This window comes from Pavona decussata, unplaced genomic scaffold (genome assembly GCF_977016875.1).
Source record: "Pavona decussata unplaced genomic scaffold, jaPavDecu1.1 SCAFFOLD_1221, whole genome shotgun sequence".
Taxonomy (NCBI): Eukaryota; Metazoa; Cnidaria; class Anthozoa; order Scleractinia; family Agariciidae; genus Pavona; species Pavona decussata.
This window is the reverse complement of record NW_028145997.1, coordinates 2,128-20,050: the sequence shown is the minus strand read 5'-3', so window position 1 is coordinate 20,050 and position 17,923 is coordinate 2,128. Positions and strand designations below refer to the sequence as shown.

The 17,923-nt window shown below is 38.3% G+C and overlaps 1 protein-coding gene across 1 annotated transcript in view; it reads right to left on the bottom strand.

Moving 5' to 3' along the window:
- The window catches only part of LOC146448242 (uncharacterized), a gene marked incomplete at its 5' end in the record, with an annotated part of 29,131 nt that extends 13,200 nt beyond the window's left edge, over positions 1 to 15,931 (bottom strand). The window contains 11 exons of the mRNA XM_085102678.1: positions 1,481 to 1,594; positions 3,528 to 3,641; positions 8,381 to 8,494; positions 8,823 to 8,936; positions 9,258 to 9,371; positions 11,241 to 11,354; positions 12,112 to 12,225; positions 13,585 to 13,698; positions 14,108 to 14,221; positions 15,142 to 15,255; positions 15,818 to 15,931. Coding sequence (XP_084958804.1) covers positions 1,481 to 1,594; positions 3,528 to 3,641; positions 8,381 to 8,494; positions 8,823 to 8,936; positions 9,258 to 9,371; positions 11,241 to 11,354; positions 12,112 to 12,225; positions 13,585 to 13,698; positions 14,108 to 14,221; positions 15,142 to 15,255; positions 15,818 to 15,931 — 1,254 coding nt within the window. The remainder of the gene's footprint in view (positions 1 to 1,480; positions 1,595 to 3,527; positions 3,642 to 8,380; positions 8,495 to 8,822; positions 8,937 to 9,257; positions 9,372 to 11,240; positions 11,355 to 12,111; positions 12,226 to 13,584; positions 13,699 to 14,107; positions 14,222 to 15,141; positions 15,256 to 15,817) is intronic.
- Between the last annotated feature and the right edge of the window lie 1,992 nt (positions 15,932 to 17,923).

Sequence of the window (17,923 nt, the reverse complement as noted above, 5' to 3'; positions counted from 1 at the left end):
GGAGTCACATTTTTTCATGCAATGCGTAGTCGCCTTTTCAGCTCTTTCATCGTTTTGGGGACTAGCTCTTTGTACGTTGTCTCGTCAATGATACTCCAGATTTTCTCAATGGGATTGAGATCAGGAGAGTTCGCTGGCCAGCCATCCTTGGCCATAAAGTTTGGCAAATCCTTTTGAGACCATGTCTGAGTTGCCTTTGAAGTGTGAGCCGGTGCTCCATCCTGCACGAATGTCATGTCAGCTAAACAACTTCCTTTCTATCGGGCCATCTGTCACCTGACGCCTTGATGTTAACGGTTTCCCTTCTTTCCCAAAGATTTGGTTAATGTAGTACTCAGAAGTTAAGGTTTGTCCGGTGGGTAGCATGAGTAACGTTGTGAGCCTACGATCCGTCATGCCACCCCACACCATCACCTTCGTACTTTTTTTTACTTGGAAATTAGCTGGAGGAACATCACATTTGTGCAAGCCCCATACGATATCGTTTTTTGGATTTGGGTACTGGAAAAGATATTTGGGACACTAATTTGTGAATAAAATTTTGTCCCAATCCTCTGCTGTCAGCTTCGCATAGTTCTTGGACAATTTCAAACGGGGTTTTCATTTGGTTTTCGCTCAACAAAGGTATCTTTCGCTTGAAAGCCTTCCATCCTTTCCTAGTCATGTATCTGCTTACCGTTATGCACGAAACTTCGATATCTTACTGCTGAACATTCTTGATAATCTTCCTTGTTAAACTGTTCCATTTGTACTTCGCTTTCTCGATCGATTTTCGAGCACAAGTGATCAAAACAGACGGTCGTCCGCTTCTTGGTTTCTCTTGCTGTTTGTCTTCAAAGCACTCTCTTTTCGACCACTTTTTCACCCAACGTTCAGTTTTGGTAAAAAAAATAAATAAACAAATAATAGCAATTTCTTTGTCTGAATGACCAGGTGATCGTAATATGGCTGGTTAAGCTCTAGAAAAACAATGTCTGACTTCATTTTCGTGACAGAGAAAACAGAAAGTTCAGGAAAAAAGATCAGAGAATAAAAACAAATGCGGGAAAGAAACAACATACAAAAAAATGGCGGGAAAACGCGCGTGTGCACATTTGGCGCGAAAATCGAAACAAATGCCCTAGCAGACAATTCAAATTGCTATCGCCAGCAATTTTAATAAATTATCTACCTCAATTTAGTGAAAAGTTTTAACAAACAATCGATTTGTTTGTTATCGATTTGTTTGTTATCATCTGCATATGATGATATTTCCAACTAAGTCAACTATGTGAAACGTTTTGGTTAGAAATATGTACCAAGTTTATACGTTTCTGTGCTGTTTGCTTTTATATAAGATCATATACCTTAAACCATGGCAAAATCGACAACAGCAGGTTAATCATGGAAAGGCTACGTTCAGTAAAACTGGCTTCAATTTAATAATTAAAATCACATTTGTGTCATTTTTGAGACTTTGCTAGGATACAGTCAATCTTACCAACTTCGCAACGGTATCCTGCAAAACCTGTTGTACAGGCACAAGAGTAATTGTTTATTCCATCTATGCAGGATCCCCCGTTGCGACAACTGTGGCTCACACATTCGTCAATATCTAAACAAAACAAAACAATAGCAAAATATGACATTGCCCAGCGGTTTACTTATATCGACACCACTAGCGTGTGTTCTTTAAGTTCATGGGACACATTTCCAGTGATGTGTAGCTGACATAACCAAACAAAAATAAAGACACTGAGGTATACTGACATTATAAAGTATGTCTCAAAGAGGATCATATTAAAAGTCAATAATAAGTAATAGGTCAGAGCTTTAACAAGATTGCCCAGATATATTTTTCAGTCGGGTTGACGAAGCAATGTCTCGGCGTTTTTTTCGCGCTAGTGGTCCTGTATACCAAGTGATCAAGTGATATGGCAAGATTTTGTTTTTAAAATATCAAGTTACCACGGTAACCATCTTTTGACAGGTTCGTAAAACTATTCGGAGCGAATGTTGCCAACTGTTTCGCGACAACAGCTTAAAAATCAATTCCACTTATATTCTTATGTTTGGTAGCCCTTGATGTCAAACAAATAAATGCATACTTCACTTGGTTCAATATCGACTTGTTTTTGGAGAAAATCGATAATAAGTGAATTCGCTCAAAATGCCGCTATGGATTCTTGGAAGTTAAGGAATTCGAAACTTTTGATGAACGAAATTAAACAATCTCCAACAACAAACAACAGTTAAATCTCAAAAACTATATCAAAATGTGAGTTTTAAAATAAGTTTAGAAGGTATTTTGTGCATAACCTTAAAGTACATGAAATATATATCAAAATTTACCAATTATTTCAGCTCTTTGCAACGCAATGTAATTCAGGTCGAAATCTGGTTTTATATATATGTAATTTGTGTGGTGTAATCTACTAGAGGCCCTCAAGTTAAATCCGTACGCGTATATCACTAATTGGTATCTTAGTTTTTTAGGAAATCGTAAACAACGGCTAGTGTTTAAGGGTAGCAGCCGAGCTACTGCTGGTATAATGTCAAGAAAGGCATAATACAGGGCAGCGTAAGTGGCCCTTATGTGTTAAATCTTTTTATCAATGATCATCAATGATCTCGATCTTGTAAACTGTCCTGATGCTTCTCTTAGTAAATATGCTGATGATACTACGATGCAAGTTATTGTAAGTAAGGCCGGAACTGATTGTACTAGTGATGTACTTTCGCAATACCGCAGCTGGTCAAGTACAAACTGTAGGCCTTCTAATCTATCCAAGTGTAAAGAATTATTTCTGAGAAGAAAGGACAAGTTAATCCTAATCCTACTGGTAACATAGAGCAGACCGAATCTCTAGTGCTTATTGGAATGACATTCCAGGGCAATGGGAGATTCACAGAACATATTAAACGAAAACTTTCCGAAGCGAATAAGTTCCTCTACGTATTGAGGAGCTTAAGGAAAGAAGGATATAACCAAGTCCAAATTGATCATTTATGTCAGTCTCTAGTTTTACCTAAGATTTCGTATGGTTTACTGGTGTATGCAGCCTCCGTGCCAGTACTTAATACGGTGCAGCAGTTCCTTCGCACATGTCATAAACGCCGTTTTATATCTTATGCTATAGATATATACAATTTGCTTGAAAAAACAGAAAGGTCAATCTCCAAGAAGATTAGCCGCCTACCAACTCATCCTCTGTATAATTTGTAGCCCAGAGTTAAAGAATCGTCAAAACGTCTGAGAACCCAAACAAGCCTACTACCCTGTGTTAATACCGCAAGTTTTAAAACTAGTTTTATTAATAAACTCTTTTTTAAATACACTTCTCTTTTAATTTTAACTAATAATTTTGAACATATAAATATAAGTATGTATTTGTACTTGTCTATTCAATAAAGATTAAAGATTAAAGACTAACATGCGCTTTGGTGTTGTTATTGTAACGACCTCTTTACAGCCATTCGTACATGATCTGTTAATAATTACATTGTTCCGAACACACTATAGAATAATTAGCTATTGTATCACATACCAGTCTGACAGCGATCTCCAGAAAATCCCGCCGGACAGTTACACGAGAAACTGTTGACACCATCTACACACAATCCACCGTTTATACATGTGTGATTAACACAGTCGTCGATGGCTTAAAAGATTAATAGAAAAAAAGGAAATGAATGAAACGCTCAACTACATATACAATTTCGCTTCTTTTTTCTTTTTTCAGAATAAAACTTCACAGCAACAGACATGAGTGAGTGGTTCAAATTCAGATAAAATGAAGTACGCGTTTGCGACAACAACAAATACAGAGGGAACTCTACATTATATAAAATTCAAATGTGAATAGGTCACAGGTCTCAAAAGATTGCCCACAAAACATTCAACGGCCTAGAACTATCGCTTACCTTTACTGAACCAGGGATAGTGGAAATTTCCCATATAGATTTATGTACCTTTTATACCTTTCTCTTATATATTTTTATTATTCAGGCCCCAGTTGATCATGATCAAAGAGTGGATAACTCTATCCGGAGGATAAAATGTACTCCAAACGATATATTTTATCTGCTGGATAGCGACTTATCCGCTGGATAACGTTATCCGCTCTTTGAACAATCAGGGCCAGGTTTTTTATTATGATACGCTCACGCAAGCAAAGTCACTAAACTCGGCGTCTTTTGGTCAAGTCATCCTGCATACCGAATGATATGATTCACTTTCTGTATTGATTGTTCATTGGGTTGTCTGTGCAACCCATGCTGTATTGCATGCTGGGAATGAAGTGAAATAAAACATGGCGGAATGAACCGTGATTGAGTAGTTTCAGAGTGTAATCCACTTCTATCGGTGGCTAGTCTTGACTGAAGACATTACACTGGCGACGAATATAACGAGAATCATCCTATCTAGAAGTATGGCGGGTCATAGTATTTATACGATGGATATTTCGGTGTTGAGCGAAAGATGACGCGTGTGGCTGCGATATTTTGCGTACTAGGGAAAAGGTAACGCGAATTTGCAAAAACCCATCGAGGAAAAGAAGCAAATAACTTTATAGAGCCGGTTCCGGGATGCAAGATATCTTCGAGAACCTAACGATCATTCCCCTTGCCGATCCGCCGATAATGTTAATCAACAGAGCATACAAGCTTTAAATGATATTTCCATGTCCAGGAAAACGCTGCTTTCGAGCGACACTTTCTACGGCAATTACGCCAGGAGCCCGGCGAAGATGTGGATTCTTTTGTTCTCCGCCTCAGAAAACAAGCACGACACTGGACTATGCGGGCGAGGAGTTGGAATTTGCAGTGCGGGTTCAACTGCTAGAAAACGTAGCACCCCCAAAACTACCGATCAAGCTGTTTGAGGTGCTGAACATCCAGCTGGCAGCGGCCCTCATCACAGCCAGGGCATGGGAAACGGCACGACGTTAAGCAAACCAAATTGCAGGAGGGGAGGGACATACAATCATGAATTTGTTTAGGAACAACGGATGCAAGGTAAAGTCAATTGGGCAAGGCTTGAACAAGTGCTTTGCGTGTGGGAAGCCCAGACACTTTGCTGATGTCTTTCAAAGGGTTAAAAAAAAAAAGCGAAATGTGGCAGAAAGGGACATTAGGCGGCATGTTGCCGAAGTGAGGGTGGAAAGAGTAACAGTGGTGGAAGAGGTAGTGCAAGTAATAATTGGCAATCCAATAGTGCGAAACGTAATCCACAGCGTAAGGATCGACAAGTTAATCAGGTGGACTATGACAGTGGAGAGGAGCCTTTTACTTTGCCAACTGGGAAAGCGCTTGTTAAGATAACACTGTAGCAGTGGCGATCAATGGTACCGTTACCAGAGTGCTTGTTGATTCTGGAGCACAGTCAACCGTGCTTCGTGAACGACAGTTTCACAACCTGGTGAGGAGTGGCCTACGTGCAATGCTACAGCCAGAAGAGAGGAATCTTCGTGTTTATGGCAATGGGCCTCTAGCAGATGTCGGTAAATTTGAGGCCACTAACGAGAGCCTTGGGCAGAAAGTGGTAGGGACCATTCTCGTAACAGAGAGAGAAAGGGGTTATCTGCTGGGTACTTGTGCAAAAGCAGCAGGGAGTGAAGACAGCGGACGCATTTGTAAGTCGTAGTTTAAGTGACGTCGAGCGCCGATAGAGTCAGACAGGAAATGAGGCATTAGCGGTTGTTTGGGGTCGTGAGAGGTTTAATTTGTATTTCTCAGGGCTAGGAGTCATTTCAGCTTGTTACTGACTGCAAAGATTTGGAGGCCATCTATGGTCCGAAGTCCAAACCATCCTCTAGTGTTGAGAGATGGAGGTTCCGTCTCATGCCGTTCAAGTACACTGTGCGACAAGTAACCTCAGACCAGAACATTGCTGACTGTGTAAGTCGCTTGACAAAGATACCTGCGTCATCAACACGACTGAGGAGTTTTTAAGGATGATTGCAATCAGTGCAACCCCACGGGCGCTGATAAACAGGGAGATAGAGAGAGCTTTCGCTAAGGATGAGGAACTCGCAGAGATCCGCAAATGTTGGAGGACTGGGGACTGGTCTACCGCGCCGAGCCTCAACAAGTTGCTGTGGTTGAAGGACTGGTAATGAGAGGTCTGCGTATTGTTGATACGTTGAGTTTGCGTAAGAGGGTTCTAGAGTTGGCCCACGAGGGGCATCAAGGGATTGTGAAAACAAAGGATCGCATGAGAAGTAAAGTATGGTGGCCGAGCATGAATGTCATGGTGGAAAGGCATTGCAAGAAATGCCTTGGATGTGAGGCTGTGACGCCTGTTACTACCACACCTCCTGTGAAGACAACAACCATGCCAACCAAGCCTTGGAGGGACCTCGCGGTAGATATAATGGGGGAACTACCGACAGGAGAGAATCTGCTTGTCACTGTCGACTATTACATCAAATGGATTGAAGTAGATGCAATACGTAACACGTCTATCAGTAGCATAATCAAGTGCCTAGACAAGCACTTCACCCGTCACGGGATCCCAGAGACATTAAGGACTGACTATGGGTCAAATCTAGTAAGTACGAGATGGAAGAGTTCCTGGATAAGCATAAGAGTTTAGCGTAAGAGGACAGTTCCCCTGTGGTCATTTCCGAATGGAGGGGTAGAGTGGCAGAACAATTCACTGCTTAGGGCGATGCGTGCGGCCTTTGCTGAAGGGAAGCAACAAGAATTACATAAGTACCTTTTAGCGTACAGGTCGACACTCCATTCTACAACAGGAGTTATCCCTTGTATGGAAGGAAGGTTCGGACCAAGATGCAAGAGTATGAAAGCGCTGAGAAAGAAGAGATGGCTGGTTCTATAGACCAGCAGGCGCGAGATCAGGACGCTGAGCGGAAAAAGAGAGGCGCTGAAAGTGCAAACAAAAGAGCTGTGGAATCTGATGTGTCAGAAGGAGACATGTTGCTTCTTATTGGGAAAAAACAGAACAAGTTGTCAGCAACGTAAAATCCAGAGACGTACAGTGTAGTTTCCAAGAGAGGAGATCTAGTAGTCATTAAGCGAGGTGAAACTCTATTTTAAAAGGAATGTGGGTCATGTGAAGCAGTTCATAGAACCTGCAACACAGACACGCCAGCCACAGAAAGAGGACATGGCCACTGGAAAAGACACCAGTAAGAGAACCGGTTATCGTTACCCATCCTGAGCCTGTTAATAGGAGCCCAGCAGAAGGGTGAACGATGCTTTATTGACATTTCTTTATTTGATTGTTACAGTTCAAGCATAGCATTAGCTGCAAGTTTTTGCATTATACCCATTACTGTTATTAGTTCATTGCATTGCCTGTGCCACCCATGCTGTATTCAATATTGGGAATGAAGTGAAGTACAGCATGACGGAATGAAACATGCTTGAGTCGTTTCTGAGGGTAATCGTCTTGCATCGAGGACTAGTCTGGAGTGCATACATTACACCATTGTTACTGTGGTAAATATACTTCAATCGTGTTTCTTTTATTAACTTTTGTTTAGAGCTTTATATTTTCGTATCTGTTATTTGTTGCACTCTCCATAAGACACTGTAGTAGAATTATTTTTGCTGCACTTAATAATAATAATAATAATAATAATAATAATAATAAAAATAATACATGTAATAAAGTGGCTAAAGCCGTTTAACAGCGCTCAACACACTTTTTAAGTGTAGAGCTTTGAATAACGGCTGATTATAGTCCATTTGAATGCGACATTTAAACACAGGAAATACACGAACAGCACCGAGCTCCACAAATACATCTGGAAACTACGTGACAATAATCCAAGACTTCACCATCAAAAGGACTATAATCAGCCGTGCAAGACCCTACAACAACATTTCTAAACGATACGACCTATGCTTAACAGAGAAACTAATGATAATTACTGCAAACTCCGACAGAATCCTAAATAAAAGATCAGAACTGATTTCCAAGTGCCACTACGAAAACAAATTTTACCTTAGGAACAATTGACTCAAAAACAACACCCTATTGTAATTAGAACCGCACTGCCCTGCTTTTTGTAATCAATAGACGCGTGTATATATATATAACTTGACAGGTTTATTCTCCATTAAATACTGTCTGATGAGTGGGTGAGCACGAAACTCGGAGTAACAGAGAATTTTGACTCTTCGTTATCTCTTCTTAAAAATGATAATACTGATAATAATCCATTTATATGGCGCCTTTTCTACAACATTCAAAGGCGCTATTTACAAAAAAAAACATCGAACTAAAAAAATAAAAATGATCACAAGAAATCAGTTGGCCTTAAAACTAGACGCTAACTATAAGATAAATAAATGTACACAATTAGAAAAATCAGATAACAAATAAAAACATCACGATTCAAAAGCTTCCATAAAAAGAAATCTTACTTACCAGTCTGACAGCGATCTCCAGACAATCCCGCCGGACAGCTACACGAGAAACGGTTGACACCATCTACACACAATCCACCATTTATACATGTGTGATTAACACAGTCGTCTATGTCTGAAATAAAAAGATAGAAAATGAATGGAATGCTTACCTAAACATTTTTCATCATTAAGGCAGTTTTCCGCAGTTTTTTAAACACAGTCGTGGATGTCGTAGTAAAACTCTTTCGCAAAATACATGAGTGAGTGGCATGAAATGAAATGAAATACGCGTTTTGAACGAAGCGAAATACAGAAAGAACGACATTCTATCAATATTTATGGTAATAAAATGAAAACACCTTCAGTTAGGTAAGGAAGGAAACGCGATCAAGAAAACCTACCCGCTGATATTTAATCTAGATTAGACCATTCAGTATGTCTTTGGCTCATTCCAGAAATACCTGTTTCACACTGATCTCCTGTATATCCAACCACGCAAGAACATGTGTAGTTTGTCAAGCCGTCCACACACGAAGCACCGTTCTTGCAACTGGCATTGATGCAGTAGTCGATATCTGAAGCCAAACAAAAAACAAATGCTTCAACAGATGCTATAAGAAACTAACTATCTTCATCACAAAATGGAACCCCGATTTCTTAAAACAAAATATGTGATGCTATTGTTAACTATATACCTTAAGTAAAAAGTTTTGGTTAGAAATATGTACCAAGTTTATACGTTTCTGTTCTGTTTGCTTTTACCTAAAGCCATGACAAAATCCACAAAAGCTGGTTAATCCTGTAAATGCTACCTTAAGTAAGACTGGCTTCAATTTAATAATTAAAATCCCATTGGTGAGATTTTGGAGACTTTGCTAGGATACAGTCAATCTTACCGACTTCGCAACGATATCCTACAAAACCTGTTTTACAGGCACAAGAGTAGTTGTTTACTCCATCTATGCAAGATCCCCCGTTGCGACAACTGTGGCTCACACATTCGTCAATATCTAAATAAAACAAAACAATAGCAAAATATGACATTGCTCAGTGGTTTACTTATTTCGACACCACTGTCATGTGTTCTTTAAATTTATAGGACTAATTTTTTTGGTGGCTTCTAGCTGACATAAACAAATTAAAATGAAGTTGGTATACTGGCATATGAAGTGTATCACAAACAAGATCATATTAAAAGCAAGAGAGGACGAAGGTAAGAGACGTAATCCCCCATATAGCCCCTATCCCCAACGTAATCCCTCTAAAGTTATTTTTAGAATGTATCGAATTTCACGCGGATAATGTTACCTCGCGCGTTACGTGTCTTTCGCCGTTTTTAATTTTTCAACGGCTAATCTTAATCATACACTTCCATAAAACAAATTGTTTCTCGCTATATTTGAAACGAATCTCTTAGTAATATATGTGATTTGAAAGCTAATAGAATGTAGATTTGAATGTCCAAAGAGATTTTAAACTCACTGTGACAAAAACATCAAAATTCGTGCCGAGGTTGTGATGTTTCTACTCGTCTGTTCAAGCGCGGCTTAAATTTTCCGATAGCTAAATATAATGAAGAAAAAAGCTAAGCTATATTTGTTTCTCGCGTTCCTTTTAAGAATCCATTAGAAAGCTAATGGAATGTAGATTTTAATGACCAAAGGGATTTTGAACTCACTGAAATAAAAATATCAAAATTCGTGTCGAGGTTGTGATGTTTAAGTACTCGTCTGTTCAATCGCGGCTTTCAATGTTTCGACAGCTAAATATAATGTAACACTCTTGCATGAAATCAGATTTGTTTCTCGCACTTTTTCCAACGATTCTCTCAACTACATACGTGATAAGAAAGTAAATAGACCGTAGATTTCAATGACTAAGGGGACTTTGTACTCACTGCGACATAAAATCTCGAAAATCGTGCCTAGGTTGAGATGTTTGTATTTGTCTGTTCAATCACGGCTTTCAATTTTTGCCAGCTAATAATATTCTTGCATAATTTCCGCACAGCTGGCCTCTAAAACAAATCCTATCGGAGCCGGATTCTTTACCAATCTGCGTTGTCCTAATACAGCCATTTTAAACTCGCATTCGTCCACAAAACATATGCAGGCACCGCTTCCCATATGCATGTTCCGCCATTATGTTTTAGCGTTACCGTGGAAATCGGCTCAGCTGTCCACGTGGGTAAAATTAAGGATATATGATTCGCTATCACTTAACCCTCTTGGGCCACTGGATCTCGCGGGATATCTAAAAATAACTTCAGAGGGATTAAGATGGGAATAGGGCCTATATGGGGGATTACCACTCTTACCTTCACCTTCTCTTGATTAAAAGTCAATAATAAATTATAGGTAACCATCTTCTGACAGGTTCGTAAAACTATTCTGAGCGAATGTTGGCAACTGCCAAATGTTTCAAAATCAATTGCACTTATATTCTTATGTTTTGTAGCCCTTAATGTTGAAAAAATAAAAGCATACTTCACTTGGTTCAATATCGATTTTGAAGTTGTTAAGGAATTCGAAACCTTCCATGAACGAAATTAAACAATCTCCAACAACAAAAACCAGTTAAATCTCAAAAACTATATCAAAATGTAAGTTTTAAAATAAGTTTAGAAGGTATTTTGTGCACAAACTTTTAAGTAGATTAAAATGTAGGTTAAAATTTACCAAATATTTCCGATAATTGCAACACAATTAATTCAGGTCGAAATATGCTTTTCGATATACGTAATTTTTGTGGTGTTATCTACTAACATACGCTTTGGTATTGTCATTTTCACGACGTCTTTATAGCTATTTGCAGATGATCTGTTAATAATTACATTGTTCCCAACACACTGTAGGAGAACTATTAATTGCATCACTTACCAGTCTGACAGCGATCTCCAGAAAATCCCGCCGAACAGTTACACGAGAAACTGTTGACGCCATCTACACACAATCCACCATTTATACATGTGTGATTAACACAGTCGTCGATGTCTTAAAAAAAAAATAGAAAAAAAGAAAGGAATGAAATGCTCAACTACATATACAATTTACGGTTCCTTTTTCCAACGAAAGTCAATTTTTCACAATTATTTAACACAGTCATGGTTGTGGCAATAAAACTTATCAGCAACAGACATGAATGAGTGGTTCAAATTTAAATGAAATGAAGTACGAGTTTGCCAGAACAACAAATACAGAGCGAACTCTACATTATATAAAAGTTCAAATGTAAATATTGTCAGGTCTCAAAAGATTGCCCAAAAAACATTTTACGGCCTAGAGCTATCGCCTACCTTTACTAAACCAGGGATAGTGTAAATTTCCCCTATTGATTAATGTACCTTCTATACCTTTGTATTTTTGTTATTCAGGCCACACTTGTACGTTCGAAGAAATAATGACTCTATCCAGTGGATAAAATGTATTCCAACCAATATCATTTTCTGCTGGATAACGGCTTATCCGCTGGATTACATTATCTTTGAACAGCCAGAGCGAGGTTTTTATTTTGATACACTCACGCAAGCAAAGGCACTACACTTGGCGTTTTTTGGCCAAGTCGTCCAGCATACCAAATGATATGACTGAATATTGTCTCTTTCAATTTCGTGTTACTGTCGTAACCACACTTAAACCGTTTTTTTTTTTTTCCTTCTAATTTTTGTTAAGAGCCATTATAACTACGTATCTCTTATTTCTTGCACTCTTCCCAATGCACAGTAGGAGAACTATTTATTGCAGCACTTACCAGTCTGACAGCGATCTCCAGACAACCCCGCCGGACAGCTACACGAGAAACTGTTGACACCATCTACACACAATCCACCATTTATACATGTGTGATTAACACAGTCGTCTATGTCTGAAATAAAAAGATAGAAAATAGGAAATGAATAAACTGCTTGCCTACAAATTTTCCATCACCTTTATTCCAAATACAATTTACTCTCCGTTTTTCACAATTTGAGGCTGTTTTCCGCAGCTTTTACAGTCGAACCAGGTCAAGCGTACCCCCCTAGATTCTATTAATGAATCTATTATTTGAAAATTGAAACCGTTAGTCGTTTCAAGTATTCAAATCAAAATTCGATTTCTAATTGGATTATACGAACAATGCATGAAACCACAAAACCAGGAAGCCCGCCGGAAAAAAAACCCTTTTCAACATATTCAGAGCGGAAATTCTTGATTTGTTTAAAAGCGGATTTTCCAAAACGCATTCTCGTAGTTTGCAGCAGTCAACGCGTACTGTCAGAGAGAAAATTCGCCATTTTTAACCAGGTACGTTGAAAATGGGTCCTGTCGGGTAAGTTAAATGATCACTAAATCAGTGGACATTTTACGTTTATACACTGGCGTTTATTACGTTAGTTGTCAAAAAAATGAGAAAAAAAATTGGAAGCGTTTTATCATAATAGGCAGTTCTCTGTTTGAGGTACGTGCAAATTAATTCAGCGAAAAGTATGCGAACTCACAGTGAAAGATGTTCATTTCAGTTGACCTTCGACCTTCGGCACATGTGTTGCGCTATTTTTCGCGGTATAATGGACAGTCTGATGAGATATATACCATACTTTTCATGCAACAAAGTGGGTAATGCTATTCATGAAAGATAGATTGGAATTTTCAGCCCGACTCATTTCAGCAAGCGCTTGACTTTGTGCTCTTGCCATGACCAAATTTGCATAATGGCTTTAATATATGAACGTGTCAACAACATGCGGGAACAGTTTGAACGAACGAGCTGTTTCAAATGTACTATAGTTTAAATTTTACAGGCTATTGCTTTTACTGTTAGCGCGGATCAATGTTCCATTTAAAAGCCAATAAGAATAGAATTTTAATTTGAGCATTGATCCGCGCTAACAATGAATGAATGAATGCATTCTTTGAAACGCCTAATGGGTTCAATTTTCAAATAATCGATCCATTAATAGAGTCTAGGGGGGTACGCTTGACCTGGTTCGACTGTAAACACAGTCGTGGATGTGGTAATAAAACTCCTTCGCAAAATACATGAGTGAGTGGCATGAAATGAAATGAAATACCCGTTTTGAACGATGCGAAATACAGAGAGAAAGACATTCTATCAATATTTATGGTAATGAAATGAAAACACCTTCAGTTAGGTAAGGGAGGAAACGCGATCAAGAAAACCTACCCGCTGATATTTAACCTAAATTAGACCAGTCCGAGTGTCGTTGTCTTATTCCAGAAATACCTGTTTCACACTGATCTCCTGTATATCCAACCACGCAAGAACATGTGTAGTTTGTCAAGCCGTCCACACACGAAGCACCGTTCTTGCAACTGGCATTGATGCAGTAGTCGATATCTGAAGCCAAACAAAAACCAAATACTTCAACAGATGCTATAAGAAAATAACTAGCTTAACCGCAAAATGGAACCCCGATTTCTGAAAACAATATATGTGATGCTATTGTTAACTATATACCTTAAGTGAAAAGTTTTGGTTAGAAATATGTACCAAGTTTATACGTTTGTTCTGTTTGCTTTTATTTAAGATCATATACCTAAAGCCATGACAAAATCGACAAAAGCCGGTTAATCCTGTAATTGCTACCTTAAGTAAGACTGGCTTCAATTTAATAATTAAAATCCCATTCGTGAGATTTTGGATACTTTGCAAGGATACAGTCAATCTTACCAACTGGCTTTAATTTAACAATTAAAATCACATTTGTGACATTTTGGAGACTTTGACAGGATACAGTCAATCTTACCAACTTCACAACGGTATCCTGCAAAACCTGTTGTACAGGCACAAGAGTAATTGTTTATTCCATCTATGCAGGATCCCCCGTTGCGACAACTGTGGCTCACACATTCGTCAATATCTAAACAAAACAAAACAAAACAAGGACAAAATATGACATTGCTTAGCGGTGAACTCATTTTGACACCACTACTAAGTGTTCTTTAACTTTATGGGACATATTTCTAGTGACGTCTAGCTGAAATAACCAAACAAAAATAAAGTTGGTATACTGGCATAAAAAGTGGATCATGTTAAAAGTCAATAATAAATAATTGGTCTCAGGTTTCGCAAGATTGCCCAGATATCTTTTTCAGTTGGGCTAACGAAGCACTGCCTCGATGTCGTTTCGCGCAACTGGTCCTGTACACCATATGATATGACAGGATTTTTTTTTTTAGTTTCATGTTACCATGGTAACCATATTTTGATAGGTTCGTAAAACTATTCTGAGCGAATGTTACCAACTGTCCAATGTTTCGCGGCAACAGCTTAGATTTCAATTTCTCTTATATTCTTATGTTTGGTAGACCTTGTTTGACATTAAAATGTCAAACAAATCACCGTATCCTTCATTTCGTTCAATTTCGATTTATCTTCAAGAAAATCGATAATAAGTGATACCGGTCAAAATGCCGCTTTGGATTGTTAAAAGTTAAGGCGAATTCCAAACCGTCGATCAACGAAATTAAACAATCTTCAACAACAAAAACCAGCTGAATCTAAAAAACTATATTATAATGTATGTTTAAAATAAGTTTACAAGGTCTTTTCTGCAAATAATTTTAAGTAGATGAAAGGTAGGTTAAAATTTGCCAATTATTTCGGCTTTTTGCAACACAATGTAATTCAGGTCGAAATCTTGTTTTAGATATACGTAATTTTGGTGGTGTAATCTATTAACATGCGCTTTGGAATTGTTATTTTAACGACGTCTTTACAGCTATTATTATTATTATGATCTGTTAATAATTACATTGTTTAACACACTGCATCACTTACCAGTCTGACAGCGATCTCCAGAAAATCCCGCCGGACAGTTACACGAGAAACTGTTAACGCCATCTACACACAATCCACCATTTATACATGTGTGATTAACACAGTCGTCTATGTCTTAAAAAAATAATAGAAAAAAGGAAATGAATGAAACGCTTAACCACATATACAATTTACGCTTCCTTTTTACAGTGAAATCAAAACAAGTCAATTTTTCACAATTATTAAACACGGTAGTGGTTGTGGCAATAAAACTTCACAGCCAGACATGAATGATTGGTTCAAAGTCAAATAAAATAAAGTACGCGTTTGCGAGAGCAACAAATAAAGAGCGAACTCTACGTTATATAGAAATTGAAATGTAAATAGGTCACAGGTCTCAAAACATTTTACGGCCTAGAACTATCGCCTACCTTTACTAAACCAGGGATAGTGTCAATTTCCGATATTGATTTATGTACCGCTCTTTGAACAACCAGGGCGAGGTTTTTATTTTGATACACTCACGCAAGCAAAGGCACTACACTTGGCGTTTTTTGGCCAAGTCGTCCAGCATACCAAATGATATGACTGAATATTGTCTCTTTCAATTTTGCATTACTGTCGTAGCCATACTTTGACCGTTTTTTTTTTTTTTTTTCGAACACACTATATTAGCACTATTTATTGCATCACTTACCTGTCTGACAGCGATCTCCAGAAAATCCCGCCGGACAGTTACACGAGAAACTGTTGACACCATCTACACACAATCCACCATTTATACATGTGTGATTAACACAGTCGTCTATGTCTTAAATAAAAAGATAGAAAATAAGAAATGAATGAAATGCTTAGTTACAAATTTTCTATCATCTTTATTACTAGAAATACGTGACTCGCAAAACCTCGCGAAGCTGGGGCTGGGTGGAAAGCCCTCTTTACACGTATTGTAGCATCAAACGAGGAGATTAAAAGGCGCATAAGATATTTTTTTTATGAGCATAGTGTTTTCGTAGTTGCACGGGCTAGTTTGCGGTTGAAAATCTATTTCTGTCGCGACGTAATGTACAACGGGCGTGCAGCGCTGTCGTGTTCGATGAATTTATTTCCCACGGAAAATAATTTACCGCGGCCACAAAGCGTGTAATTTCTTTAATGCACTATTTCACAAAAAAATATTTCTAAAAGAAAGGGAAAAGATTCTGGAGAGATAGTTCTGTATCCAGTGAATATTGATGAACATTGCAGTTGAAATTTGATCATGCACGCATATGTTTTTCGGTGTATGCAAATTTTGCTCCAGACAACGCCAGACAGTCTGACGTCATTGTGCGGACACCTTCAAAGATATAAACATATATCAACATATATATATATATATACTAGAAATACGTGACTCGCAAAACCTCGCGAAGCTGGGGCTGGGTGGAAAGCCCTCTTTACACGTATTGTAGCATCAAACGAGGAGATTAAAAGGCGCATAAGATTTTTTTTTTTTTTTTTATGAGCATAGTGTTTTCGTAGTTGCACGGGCTAGTTTGCGGTTGAAAATCTATTTCTGTCGCGACGTAATGTACAACGGGCGTGCAGCGCTGTCGTGTTCGATGAATTTATTTCCCACGGAAAATTATTTACCGCGGCCACAAAGCGTGTAATTTCTTTAATGCACTATTTCACAAAAAAATATTTCTAAAAGAAAGGGAAAAGATTCTGGAGAGACAGTTCTGTATCCAGTGAATATTGATGAACATTGCAGTTGAAATTTGATCATGCACGCATATGTTTTTCGGTGTATGCAAATTTTGCTCCAGACAACGCCAGACAGTCTGACGTCATTGTGCGGACACCTTCAAAGATATAAACATATATATATATATATATATATATATATATAAATATATTTTTCGCTCGAATTCGCGCGGCTTAGCTCCGCTCGGGCCGGCTCGGCCCGACAAATTTATTAACCTCGCTACGCTCGGGCCTTCGGCCCTCGCTTCGCGAGGAACAAATACAATTTACTTGACGTTTTTCACAATTTAAGGCAGTTTTCAGCAGTTTTTAAGAGCCGTTGTCAGTAACTTTCGAGAATCCGGCGATAGAAGCGAAAATTCGAATTTTTTTTTATTTGCCCCAAAAGACCCTTTTGGTGAACTATTTTCAAAAATAATATTCAAAAGTTCCAGCGAATTTTTTTTTCGGCAAAAATTAGGAAAGTTCGAAATCGGCCTCAACGTGCCCGATGGCCCGATTGAAATTATGCAAATTAGTACATTTTCAAAACTCTCGTTCAAGACAAGGCAACGTTTTCTCGAATTGACACTTTCACAATCGTTTTTACATCCCTTTTGCTTGCTTCCAAACTATATTTTATCTCGACCTGAACATTCTTTCATTTGAAGTTAGCAACGTAAAGAATACAATGTTTGCTATTTCTTAGATAGAGTGATTTTAGCCATATTTCAGATGACCATATCATCGGGGGTATACGAATATACTGGTAATCAAATAACTTTTTTGAACGGGTAATTTTTCTTATTTATCATGTTAAAATATTTAGTTTGGCCCGTGAAAAGTGAGCGCGCTAGGTCGAGATGTGTGGAATGCACTTTGACACAATTCGCCATTTCAGCACTTCATGTTCCTCCTGTAACTTTGCACGTGTCAATACAGTTCACGGAAGCTTTTAGATAAAAGCCAAGGTCTCTGGTTTCATTTCATGCTTTAATACACGTAAATAACTAGCTTTAAACTTGAGAGCTCCCCATATTAGCATTAAGTCATCAAATGATTCGTTTCAGGTGAA